Genomic DNA, 12,783 nt, shown 5'->3' on the forward strand with positions numbered 1-12,783 from the left:
AACTAGCAAAAAAATAACTTTCAAAATTTAAATTTTATTCCTCCCTCATTCGATTCAAATCAAAATTTATCAAATTTAAAAGTCAAATCAAAAAATAATTTGAAAATATTTACACTGGCACATTATGTACATAGACTTTATCTGCTGAATAAGTCTTTAAAAAGTTAATTTTTGTTCTAAAAATTTGGGTGAAAAAGGAAGGAAATCCAAAAAATTCAAGAAATATGAGAATATCTATACAATTTCACATATTTTAATAATTAGTAAAAAAAATTAGTCACCGTATTTATTTTTATTTTTTTGACGTAAAGATCCATTTTAATTTTGTAAAGAATAACAAAAGAATAAAATAAAGTTTATCCCAACCAGTCTAGTTTTATTGAAATTAAATTTTAGCATCGATGGACCCCTTAGGCCTAACGGTAAGGTAGTTTCATCACTAATAAGAACTTTAAAAAATCTGCAAGAGCCTCTAATTTTTCATTAGGGCTTTCAACCTTCCAATTAATAAACAAACCCCATCCATTCACAAAATTTAAATAAACCTATAAAACTTTTAACTTGCAATACTCAAAACCAAAACTAATCACTTTGATGTGCCACGCAATCGGCTACCGTCCATTCAAATAACAAACAGCCGCGCATATAATCACATTAAGCACACCAATCCGCTTCAAATCCTAATTAACGTTGGCGCATGGCACTAATTAAAAATGAAAGCACCATTTTTGGCAACTTCCCCCCGCTGCTACGAAATTCGCGGCTCCTAAAACTTTTCAACAGTTGGCGGCCACGAATAATTAACGACTTCATTTCGCGGTGTATAAAAAGTTAAACCGCACCTCTGTATATTTTTAATCATAACACAACTCGACGTCAGCAAGAGAGGAGTTTTGCGTGTTTGCCTTGCACGATTAGAAACTTTGGTAATTTTTCCCAGAAGAGGCAGCATTTTGCGCTATCACGTGATTTACCGATTCACCTGCCGCCGGTTATCGTGACGCGAAATATGAAAAATGCGAATCTGCGAAAAATCTGCAGATATCTCTTTCACTGCCGACTTAACTGCGAAATGATTTATGAAGCGCCGCTTTTTTCCGTCTCTTTGCCTCTGCTGTTCGTTTTCGGTCTCTCTCTCTCTCTCTTTCTCTATATAATGTGTTTTTTTTCTGGCGAATGTTTTTGTTTAGCCAGTGTGCTTGCCGATTGGCCGCTGCTCAAATTGCGAACAGCCGCCGGAGAGCTTTTTGCGATTTCGCTCTCTCGTCGTCTCCTGCAGAGGACGACAAACACAGAAAGAGAGGAATCCATCCGGTATTATTTTAACAATGACAAACTCTTGAGTTGGAAGAATTTAAGAGCTCATTTTAAAATGTATGAAAAAATTAATGATGGAAAGTGAAGGGAAGAATGGTAGAAAAAGCAAGGGAGATATTTCAACTAATCAAAAAGTTTACATTTTCCTCTGGTTCATAATTAGCCCAGAAATATCTTATAAATACAAAAATTATGCTACACAAACTATAAAAAATAAAAAAGGTATTAAAATTTAATTAATAATTTAAAATAAAAATTCAAAACTATAGAGGGTTTAACCTAAGTAAGGTTAATTGAACATTTTGTTTCAATTGAGTGCTTTTTAGCAACTATCAACAATAAATCGGGTGACACTCGAGGCTCAAATTCAAATTCTTTAGATAGGTTAGGAGAGCCCCAGTTTCTTCAATTAAAAAAAAGTATTTTCCTTATCGATTCACGCTTGAAAAAAAAATATTTTAAATTAAAGAATAATTATTTATCCGGAAAAAATGCTTTTAAAAAAGCTTATGGCCCAGAGACAGATAAAAAATAAAAATTATTTTTTTTATTTATTTTAGTAAATTTGATTCTGAATTTTTTCTTAGTCCCAACGGACTGCTACTGCCCTCTTTTCTTTTCAAGTGCCAACTCGAAATAAGTAATTTCCGGAGGCATTCCGTTGGAAAGAATTCTCTCGCGTGAGCGATTGATTGACTTTGACTGGCTGCGAAGATACACTTCTGTCTTCTTGAAATGGAATTATACACATACCGTACGGCGCTGCATTTATTGTTCAGAGCAGTGTCTGTCGGGACGGAATCAAATTAAAAGAGAAAGAGCAGCGAGACCCGAACTGCTGATTTGCATTTCAAATTAAATTACACCGAAGAAAGAACAATTGCGCATCGCGAGAGAAATGAAGTCGCCGCCGGCTGCAATTGAATTTCGCTCCGTTTTAGAGAAAAAGCGTTGAAATGAAATTGCTTCCGAAAGTGTATCTCAGCTGTGTTGTTTTTTCAGGGGGCAATAAAAGTTTATTTATTCCGCGAGTATAAACGTCATTTGCATACGTCCCGAACATAAATCAGTCGGAAATTCCGAAAACCATTGGCGAGAATTTCGCGAATTTTGTGTCGCGAGCAGGAGGTGCGTTTTTGAGTGCGTTTTAATGATGACCCTGCGTGCGGAATCTCCAAAACTGCTGGTGTAATAAAACAAAGGCCAACGGCACTAAAAATGTACAAATTCTATGGTGGGGCAAAAAATGCGGACGCACATATTTTAGCATTATTTTGTAGCTCGCAAATGTGCGTCTGCGAAATTTATTGCACCAACAACGACCCTGTAGTTTCGCCCGTTAATAATGCGCGTTCGAATTGCAATGCAGCTCGCGGGGCAAAATGAAAATTTACTCGCGGCCAATTAAAACGGACCCCTCGCTGCGATATGTTTGAGTTAAACGATCCGTTCGCGCCAACATTAAAACTAGTGGAAAAACAAAGCTCGCCGCTCTTATTGGATTTTCCAGTTCATTTGATGATTAATTGCACGCGACGCGATGGTGGTCAGCTTTCGCCATTGTGAACCCTCTTTGATTTATCGGCTGACGGTTCGTTTTGTTTGCACACTCTCGGTACGGGGAATGTCATTTCATGCAGCCGTGGCATGTAAAAAATAACTAGAAAACTGTACTAGAAACCAAATTTTAATAGCAACAAACATAATATAAATATGTGTAATTTGCCATTTTATAACAATGTTAGAATTGATTTTCTAAAGAAATTTAATTATTTAAATTATATTTTATTAAATAAATTTAAAATTTTCCTTGAATTAAATATTTTTTATTATTTTTTTTTACTTTGATTATTTTGATTAAGGTCTTCACCTTTTCCAATCTAACAATAAAAATAAAAAATAAAATAATTTTTGCCAAAGTCAAGGCTAGTTATTTAAAACTCGATGAAACTTAGATAATTTGTTAATGAACCCTTTCTTGAATGTTATATATTGATAATATTTGAATACATAAATAGATGAACTTGGGCAGTAATTGCCTAATGATAAATAAATAAAATCACTTTGCAATAAAATATCTCATCGTTATTACAAATTGAGTTTGTTAATATTTTTTTTTTTAATAATTCCAAGAGAGCGTCGCAAAGTGGAATGCGGCTATTTTAACCTTATATCTACACGGCTTTCACATAGATTGTAGCAATATAAAAATAGTAGCCACTGATAAGCAACCAAAATTTATTATTTTTGCTCTAACCTTAAAAAAAGATATCAATCTTCTTAGCAAGTTTTCTGCACTTAAAATCTATTTTTAGAATCCTTTAAAATTAGAACACAAGATATGATATTCTGCGTAGCAATAAAGATAAAAAAAGAAAATAGTATGATGTCTACATCTTATTGTTTTCGGGTTCTTAAAAATTTAGAAGTAAGTGGTTTAATTGTCCACTTAACCTAATTTGCTTTTGCTAAGATAATCCATTATGACTTTGCCATTTTAAGTTCTATTGTTTCATATGGGGCTAAATCTTGTATGAGTCATTCAAGTAATGTTAGCATTCATAGCTTTTAACTAATTGTTTTTCGGAATTTTTGTAAATAATTGTATACAAGACTCTAAAAAGTATTGAATATATATTATATAATTTAATTATATAAATATCATCAATGTAATAATCTTATTACAGCTTATTTATTTCAAAACTCCCGGCTATGCATGGTGTGAATTTATTACATTTTTATACTTTAAGCTGTTATCTTACCACACACCAAGTTGAGGAAACGCAGTAATTCTTAATGACGTTGCTCGAGTCAAATATAAGAAACATTTATAATAACTTAATTGTAAGTCCAATATTGAGAATTTTTTATTTTACTTTATCTAAAAAAATTGCAGGCTATCAATAGCATCACACCATGCTGCAGTAAAAGGGAAGATGCAATAACAATTTGATAAACAGTGCGGTTCAAATAAAATTTCTAAGCCGCTCAAATCTAATATAATAAAAGTGCAATTTGATACAAAACAAAAGTTAATTATCCCCCACTGATGAATATAAATACGGCTGCTCAAATTCACCTGCCACATTATACGCACCAAACAGGTAAGAAGAGTTTCACTTGATTTTAATAGCAGCAAGCTGAGATATTTAATGTTTTTAATTTTAATGTATTGTTCAAAGTTTTCCTGAATACAATTTTTAAAAGAAACATATTTTGCAGAGTATATGAAATAATTAATTGAGAGATGAATAAGCTGTACGTATATTTGTGCGTGGCCTTGTTGCCCGCAATTTTGGCAAACCCTTTGGAGCAGATTAATTATGACAATGTGCAACCTGAGAAGCCAAGTGACGAAGAACATAATGCAGAAGTCAGGAAAATTAGGATGCTGAGCATTGGAAAACCCGATGTCAATGTTGGTAAGTAATAATTTTTTTTTCTTCCTTCAAACATGATAATCAATATGAATTATTAAAATCAAAATTGAATTTATAATAAATTTAATTAAATTGAAATCTTAAATTTTTAAACAATACTAATTTCCCAGTTCATGTATTTTTTTTTATTCCATGATGAATAAAATGGGTCTTTAAATTTTTAATAATATTAATTATTATATCAATTTAATACACCACAAAAATTTATTCTAAATTATTTCATTTCAGGGGCGTTGGTTGACAATTGGAAACCTGATTCCGGAGTCAAGCCTGAGGAGCTCGGTTCATACCTGGAAGGTGACATTCTGACCGTGCCTAATTCCCAGGGCAGGAACGGAATCATCAGCACCAGCTACAGGTGGCCAAATGCGGTCGTTTACTACAAAATCCAGGGCGCTTTCAGTGAAAACCAAACTTATTTCCATCGGACAATTTTTTAAATCAGATTTTTTCAGACTCGTATCAACTCAATTTGATCTACCAAGCAATGAATGCGTTCCAAAGCAACACTTGCATCAGGTTCAGACCATTCACAGGAACCTCAGGCGACCATATCATCATCAAAAGTGACAATACAGGGTGCTGGTCTGCCGTCGGTAGAATCGGTGGCGCTCAGAACCTCAATTTGCAGGCTCCGGGCTGCGTGAATGTGGTTAGTAATTAAAAACAAACTCATTGAATTTCTAATTAGTCAAACAAAAATTAGGTTGGAACGCCTATCCACGAGTTAATGCACGCTGTTGGCTTTTTCCATGAGCAGTCGCGCTTGGACAGGGACAGTTATGTTAATGTCTTGTGGCAGAATATCCAATCAGGTAAATGGACAGTCAGTAATTCAGAAAGCAGCTATATAAAATTTTTAATTTATAAATAAATTGAATTAAATTTTTTGACGAGGATTAATTATTGATAAATTCGGACAGGCCAAGAGCATAACTTCAATAAAATGACCTCTACACCCTTCGGAGTGAGTTACGACTACGGAAGTGTGATGCACTACTCCCTAAAGGCCTTCTCACGTAACGGACAACCAACACTCCAAGCAAGGGTGCGCTATCATCATAAATTAAAATTTAAATGCTTAGCTAACGACTAATTTGTCTACCTAGCAATCTACCAGCGCCACCATTGGTCAAACTGCCGGACTCAGCGCGTCGGACATCAGGAAGCTCAAGGCCATGTACAATTGCTAGGTCGCTGAAGGTGGAATTTGTTTTGACTTTTTTTTCTCTTTTTCTCTCTTCAATTTAATAAATCTAATATATACAGTTTTAACATCTAATAACCTAAACGATTTTATTTAATTCCGTTTCAAATTCTACTAAAAACATAGGGACTAAATGAGTTGATCCCCTTTGCATAAACGTAAAAAAGGAAATTGCATTCAATAGACAAGGTAATCGTTACAAAAAATTAATTGAAGCCTAATTTGCAATTAAAACACTTTGATGAAGCTATTTAATTTTCCTCCCAAGTTTGTTAATGTTGTACTTAAATATTTATAAATTATTTGATTGGCACAAAAAATAATTATACTTGTGTAGCCTGTGGTAGAGATATCCCAATTAATAGTTCATAATACTCATCTCAATTTAACAAAAACTTAATTTTATTAAAAAAAAAAATTATGAAAATTTAAAATTATTATTCATTATTCACTTAATCCTCGCTATCCTAAGAAATTAAAATTCAGTGAGGAATATAATAAAATTGAATGCAGCTTTGCAAACAAGTGTTGATTTTAACAATATTTTTTTCTTTTTTAATTGAAAAATGTATTTTTCCCCTTTTGAGTGTAAAAATTATTCACTTTGATCATAAACTGCATTTACGAAATTATAAAAATCATAAGGTGTGGTATGCAGAATTTTTTAACTGTCAGTTCGCCATCATAGCGCAAGCAAATAAAAATGAATTGCAGCTTTTGAAAAATGCACTCAATTTAATAAAACGACTCGCATCTATGCAGTTCATTGAAGGCGGAAAAGCACGCGGTTGAATTATGGCTGTTTAAAACGCTCTCTTTACGATGAATTATTTTTAAGCGAGGCAGAGAGCGAGAGGCGAGTTTCATGATGTGCCTCTCGTTTTAATGAAAACACACCCAGAGCAGGAGAACATCTGCCGCGCACTGCTGGGCTGCAAAAATCAACTGGGCCGGCGGGAAGTAATTGGGCGAAATTTCAGCTCGGACTAGCTCAACAAGTTTAACTAATCAGCCGGAGAGAGAGAGTTTCGTAGTATAGCTGGTGGTACGTCTGCTGATGCAAATGAATATTGTTCAGCGGAGGGCACCGGCGCCGTGTTTATGGTACGGCGAGCCAACTGCTGTTATGTAATTTGGCGCGTCGTAATTGGGTTAGTTAAATAGACAGCACGCGGTGGCCGCTCGGTGTGTTGTCGTTGTGTGACCAGAAATTAATTAAAAATGTTATTGCCGAGCTCCTGGAAAACGGTCTTTCCAACTAGGCCAGGCTATGAGCGATTCTGGTCACGTAATCTGCTTTTATGTGCGGCATAAATTAAAGCATGTTTAATTTTTATGCCACTCCATGTAGAGTCTTCAATGAGAAAATCCTAAATAAGATCATAATATAATTTAAATGGAATAATCTTGTATTTTATAAATGCTAATGGTAAATGTAGACTGCTGCAAAAAATGTATTTTCTGCTCTTTTTGTTTTTATTTATATATAATTATTATTGCATTTACGTCAAATAGTATTAATTATATTAATTAAACATAATTAAATCCTGAAATAAAACTTTGAAGCATTTTGAACTGCTTATTTTAAGGTTCCGTTTTTTTTTTTTAATTTTGAAGATTTTTAAAGTCTCTAGAAGTTCTAGCTTATTTATGTAGATTTGTTGCAGTTTAAATTTAGTTATATTATTTTGTAAAATTATTTTTAAATCCTGCTTTGAATTTGAATCGAAAACATTTCTTGATAAAAAGAAAACAAAATCTCTCGTCCTCCAAAAAATTTGCATTACTAACAAAAAATTAATTTTGTTTTGAAACCGTTTGCTCTTGATCCTGGACAAAAAAAAATTATATACATAAAATAAGCTGTTGTACATTTGTATGGTCAAAGCATGTTTATTCTATTTGTTTTTGGATCAACATTCATCGTGCGCAACACTCGCCAACGCTTGCTCTTTTTTGCAGATCCCCTTTGAAATTGTCATCGCTAATTGCGCACCAGGAAAAAGCTGGCCGTTCAAAATTCAAACGGCAATCGCGTCGCGGGTCTCTCTGTCTGACTCTCATTAAAAAAATAACACTACCGCGCTTTCGCCTGGAAAAACATAAACATGAAAAGGACGGCAGCACTCAGAGAATGAAACGCGGTGATTACTCAAAAAAAAAAAAAGTGCCGAAAAATCCCTCACCGGAAACGAATCCTTCCCTTCCCTAAAAAAATAAATGTAAAAAGAAGTTTCGAGTGGGTCCCTAAAAAAAAAGGAAAATGAGAGGCGAATTGCCGCAGTCATTTGCATTCGGTTTCAAGTGCGGGACTTTTTCGCTCGCCCGCCCAAAGTGAAAGTTTTTTTTTTTCAACTCACCGTTTTGTCGCGGAGATCGTTGACGCGGCAGTGCAGAGTGGCGGTGGAGCCGAGCTGCGCGGTGACGTTGCTGGCGCCGGCGTCGACGTCCTCGAAGAAGGGCAGCGGCTCGGTGGTGACCTCGTCGGCGCCCGGGGACTCCTCGGTGTTGGCCTCGGCCGCCTCCTGGTCGTCGTACGACTCGGTGAACGGCGACGTGAAGTCGTACCAGAAACTCTTGGGCGCCGCCCCACCGGCCGCCGCCGCCGCCTGCTGCGGAGGCTGTTGCTGCTGAGCCCCCTGTCCGCCTGCAACACACCCGCGCGTTTCATTAAAGCCGCTGCTCTACCGTGAACACCCTAATTTGCTTAGTTGGCCGACTGGCGAGAGTCGAGAGAGGGCTGCAAAAGTTTTGAGAGAGTAGTTTTGTGGAAAGGGTCGAGTGGCTCCGAGAAGCGGTGGTCAACTGCTAGATTTGGGTTAATGTTATTGATTAATTGCCTCCCTTTTGCTGGTTTAATTGTACGAGCAGCTTTCACGGGCCAATAGTTACGTAGGGTTATTGAAGGAGACACAGGTCTAATTAATTAATGACAACTTTACAAAAGTATAGTGAAACGAGAAATTAATAAAAATGGCAAAATAAAAAACAATGTTTAGAACATTTAACTATAAAATATTTTAATTATTCAAATAAATTTAAAACTTTATTTTTTATATTTCTTTTATTTTAATTAAATATATTATTTAATTCTTGATTTTTAAAATTTTTATTTATTTTAATAGATACCACAGAATTTTGAGCATTTCATTTTTAATTCAAAGTTCAATGAAATCGTAATAAAACCGCTCAAAAATTTAAAGTAACGATATAAGTTAACAATCCCAATTAATACTATTTCAACTTGATTTTAAAAATAAAAATACTTCACATTATGTGCTTCGAGTTTGATTAATTATCAATTAATTTTTAATAATGAACCACAAGTCAATTGCTGCTCATTATGGGAAACCTTCGCTATAAGTAAATTAAAAAATTATGCAAGAACAAGTTTATCAAAACGAGAGAAGTGCGTTATTTATGTTGAAAAAAAGGCTTTTTTAAAGATTGTTTCCTGATTTCAGTATGGAAAAATTATAAAAATTTAACTTTTCACGAAGTAGGAAAAACGAATTGCGTATGTTTGTTATTTAAAAAGAATAATAAATTCCAAACTTCAGAATGGCAAGCTCACAATTAGGGTTGGAAATACGCAATTTAGAATAAAAATTCTCCATCATTAGTAATTTTTTACACATTTATATTTTGATCATTAAAAAAATTCACCTTTTGTTTCAAATTTTTTAATTGTAAGGAATTTAGTTGAATAACTTTTTTAGAATCTTCCTCCCAAAAAAAATTACCAATGCTGTCTCCAAATAATATGAATCAATGTAATTACTAGCATAACATGACTGTTTTAACAATTGTACGCCGAAACGATAGAAAAAGATTTTTAATGAATTCAAAAATTTCAAACGCTTATAATTTGCTCTCTATGTAACTTCTCTGTTGCCTGAAGTTAATTTGATCAAATTCCTATATTTACTTGGTTTTTTCATGAAGATACGAAAATAATTGCCCTCATTAATTTCTTGCATGTCCTTGAGGGGTTATCAAAATCATCCCAATCCGCACCGAGCTAATTACGTTATAACACATTTTTTCCCTGGGCATTCTGCAGCAGCTACTAATGATCTTGTTCGCTTCCAATTACAAGCAAAAAGTGACGCGCCGCACAGCCCGAGAAGGGGGTTTAAGTGCGCTTTGGCTGCCCTTCCTTGGCGCGCACAAAACACACGCCGGCATGTATAAGAAGTGCTGCGGCGGCAGCCAAGGGGCCAAATTGCCCGGCGAAATGACGAGGCTGAGCGGCCGTTCTCCATTATGGCCGGCAATAAGTTTTCGAAGATGATGAGAAAAAGCGAGCGCGGCCCTGCTAGAAAAGATCACCACCGCGCTGTGACAAATGAAGAAGTTTCGCTGATGGGAACTTTCTTAATTGCGCGTAAAAGTGGGCCGGCGGTGGAATTTAATTGAAAAGCGGCGGCGCAACTCTTTGATTTTATTGCCCCCCGAACTTTAGGCCGCGCGAATTCTGCAGAACCGCATGCGGTCCGCAACTTGTTTCCCGAGGGGCCGATTTCCTCGCGCGCGCCCTTTGTAAATTCGACTAGAACGAATCTTGCTCGCTCGTGAGTTGGGCGATGAAACTGTGAGAACCACTTTTACACACCGCGCGTCTCAAATATTAATGAAAGTTCAAGAACAAAGTTGGAGAAAGTCGCAGATTTTTATCAAACTGCTTAAAGTAAGCGTCACCGAACCACTGTTGCAATTTTGGGAGACTCGGCGCGTAAAAAGTTTTGAATCGATTTCCGGAGTGGAAAAATCTTCCATTCATTGAATTTTGGCAATACAAACAACATCCTTTTGAATATCGTTGCCTCTACCGAAGATAAAAACGGTACCATATTGTTTTTTACCGTTTGGAGGGTCATGAGATGAGTTCTGCCTGTTTTTGCTTTGTGAATATATCCACGGGGTCAAAGTTTTGCCATATATATGATGGTTTTCAAAATACCAGGGATCTCATGAAACTCATGAAACTCAAAAGTTCAAGGTTCAATGGTCAATGGGGGAAATTCAATAGAATAGAAGATATCCTGGAATAAACCAAAGGGATGAAATTTAGAACTTTGGAATTTAGAATTTGGGGTGTAAACCCTTAGGCTTTTGATTTCAATTTTTGCCTCATTTTCAGATTGTCGCAAAATTCTGATCTGAGAAAGTATTCGCGGCGCGCCTTTGGCCATCAATTGCAAATGGCCAAAATTTAAAACGTTTGCAAGCATGTTGACGATCTTTTAATAACCTGCTGATTTTATTATAACGTGCGGGTTTAAAATTTTATCCTGTTACGAGGGTTAAGAAAAAGTTATCCCGAAAGATTGGATTTATCCCGGGATATCTTTTTTACCGGGAGAGCGAAGTCTATTGAATCTCCCCCAATATAAATAAGGCAGTATAATTTTTTTTTAATTTATTCAAATAAGTTTACTTGTTGAATCTTGAACTATAATTGAGATGCAGGGTTAATCTTCACATTGTTAAATATAAATAATACATGCAATGATTTTTGTATAACTCCTTGTTTTTTTGCTGACAAAAATTCATTTTTGTCACGCCTTCTTTATAGCACTTTCATTTTACGTTTTTTTTAAATTAATTATTCAATCGATGCATCTTACAATTAATATGGGCAGAGATTGCCTTGTGGTGCTCCAATAAAAATAAAACTTACCATTAAGTAACGTCTGTGAAGTGGAGTTTTTAAAGTATATTATTTTCCAGCTTTGCTCGCATAAGTGCATTTCTTGGTCTAACGGTTTTTTATGGGCGAAGTATATTTTTTCTAATTGTGTTAGTAGCGAAGAGAAAAAGGCAATAAGCGGTCGCGCAGATTAGATTCAGAACCAGATATTTACTGGCACCGCCCAACAGCCGTGATATCCAATTTAAAACCGGATGCGGCGGCAGATAAAGTGGATAAATTCTTGGATGCAGATAAAATGCAGTCGGCGCAAAGGGTTGTGGGGAAAGAGAGCCATTCCTTTCCGGATCGAGGCCAGATAAAGAGGCCGCAGAGAGAGACGTGCGCATTCCTGCCGAATTTTGATTAGTATTCGTGGCGCGCCTTTGGCCATCAATTGCTCGCGCGCATCTATCTGCATCACACTGCTCTCGGTGGAAACAATCTCGCGCATCTGATACGATCCCGAAAGCCACTTGGGCCAAATTCACCTCTCTCAGATTTATATTCGTTTCGAGGAACTTACTTTTTCTCTCTCGTGATTTTCCACCACTGCGCTTCTGCAGAATTTGCACTCTTCTCGCATGGCTTCATTTTGGGCCGACAGAGGGCCAAATTATTTGCTTTTCATTTCCATCTCGCGAGCGAACAAATTTTCGCAGGAGAGTGTTTAGAGAGTGTTACATACCTATTTCCGCTGTTTGCATACTTGCGAGAATTTCATCTTGAGAGAAAACGAACTTGTCCCTTCAGAAGTTAAGTAAGAAGTTTTTTACTCTCTATGAATAAGGTTTGGCATGTTTTCTGATATGTTTTGAATTAAAATTTGAATATGTTAAAACTTTTATCAAATTTTATACTGTTTTCTACTTATGCTGAGGAAATTAAAAAGAAAAATGAATTTCGCTTTTTGTTACTTAATGGTTGCGCAAATAAGTTTAAAAAAATCATAAAAAATTAATTTTAACCTCTTAAACGTTATTTAATATAATATCTATTATTATTAAATATCTATTATTTTGTTCCTTTTCTACTATTTAAATAAAATTTAAATTTTATAACATTTTTTTTATATTCTCTTTTCAATGGTGAAAGAAGGAAATATATTTGAGGACAGAAAACCAACA

General features: G+C 35.4%; 2 protein-coding genes across 3 annotated transcripts in view; one reads left to right on the forward strand and one right to left on the reverse strand.

The window, feature by feature from the left end:
- The window catches only part of LOC132205038 (neurotrimin-like), a 145,941-nt gene that overhangs the window by 63,849 nt on the left and 69,309 nt on the right, over nt 1–12,783 (reverse strand). For both annotated transcript variants that reach the window (XM_059633862.1, XM_059633861.1), the window contains one exon: nt 8,325–8,611. In XM_059633862.1, coding sequence (XP_059489845.1) covers nt 8,325–8,611 — 287 coding nt within the window. The remainder of the gene's footprint in view (nt 1–8,324; nt 8,612–12,783) is intronic.
- Nucleotides 4,542–6,036, forward strand: LOC132205154 (zinc metalloproteinase nas-4-like). Its single transcript, XM_059634050.1, has 6 exons — nt 4,542–4,739; nt 4,986–5,159; nt 5,213–5,409; nt 5,464–5,572; nt 5,681–5,805; nt 5,867–6,036. The coding sequence occupies exons 1-6, from the start codon at nt 4,565–4,567 to the stop codon at nt 5,948–5,950; spliced, it is 864 nt and encodes a 287-aa protein (XP_059490033.1). The 5' UTR covers nt 4,542–4,564; the 3' UTR covers nt 5,951–6,036.

Source organism: Neocloeon triangulifer, unplaced genomic scaffold (assembly GCF_031216515.1).
Source record: "Neocloeon triangulifer isolate White Clay Creek 2 clone unplaced genomic scaffold, ASM3121651v1 ptg000002l, whole genome shotgun sequence".
Taxonomy (NCBI): domain Eukaryota; kingdom Metazoa; phylum Arthropoda; class Insecta; order Ephemeroptera; family Baetidae; genus Neocloeon; species Neocloeon triangulifer.

Excerpts from the sequence above, each read along its gene's own strand:
- LOC132205154 (XM_059634050.1), top strand. The coding sequence starts at position 4,565 with ATGAATAAGCTGTACGTATATTTGTGCGTGGCCTTGTTGCCCGCAATT. Across the intron at positions 5,573-5,680 it reads GTGGCAGAATATCCAATCAG|GCCAAGAGCATAACTTCAAT; the intron begins GTAAATGGACAG and ends AAATTCGGACAG. Across the intron at positions 5,806-5,866 it reads AACCAACACTCCAAGCAAGG|CAATCTACCAGCGCCACCAT; the intron begins GTGCGCTATCAT and ends TTGTCTACCTAG.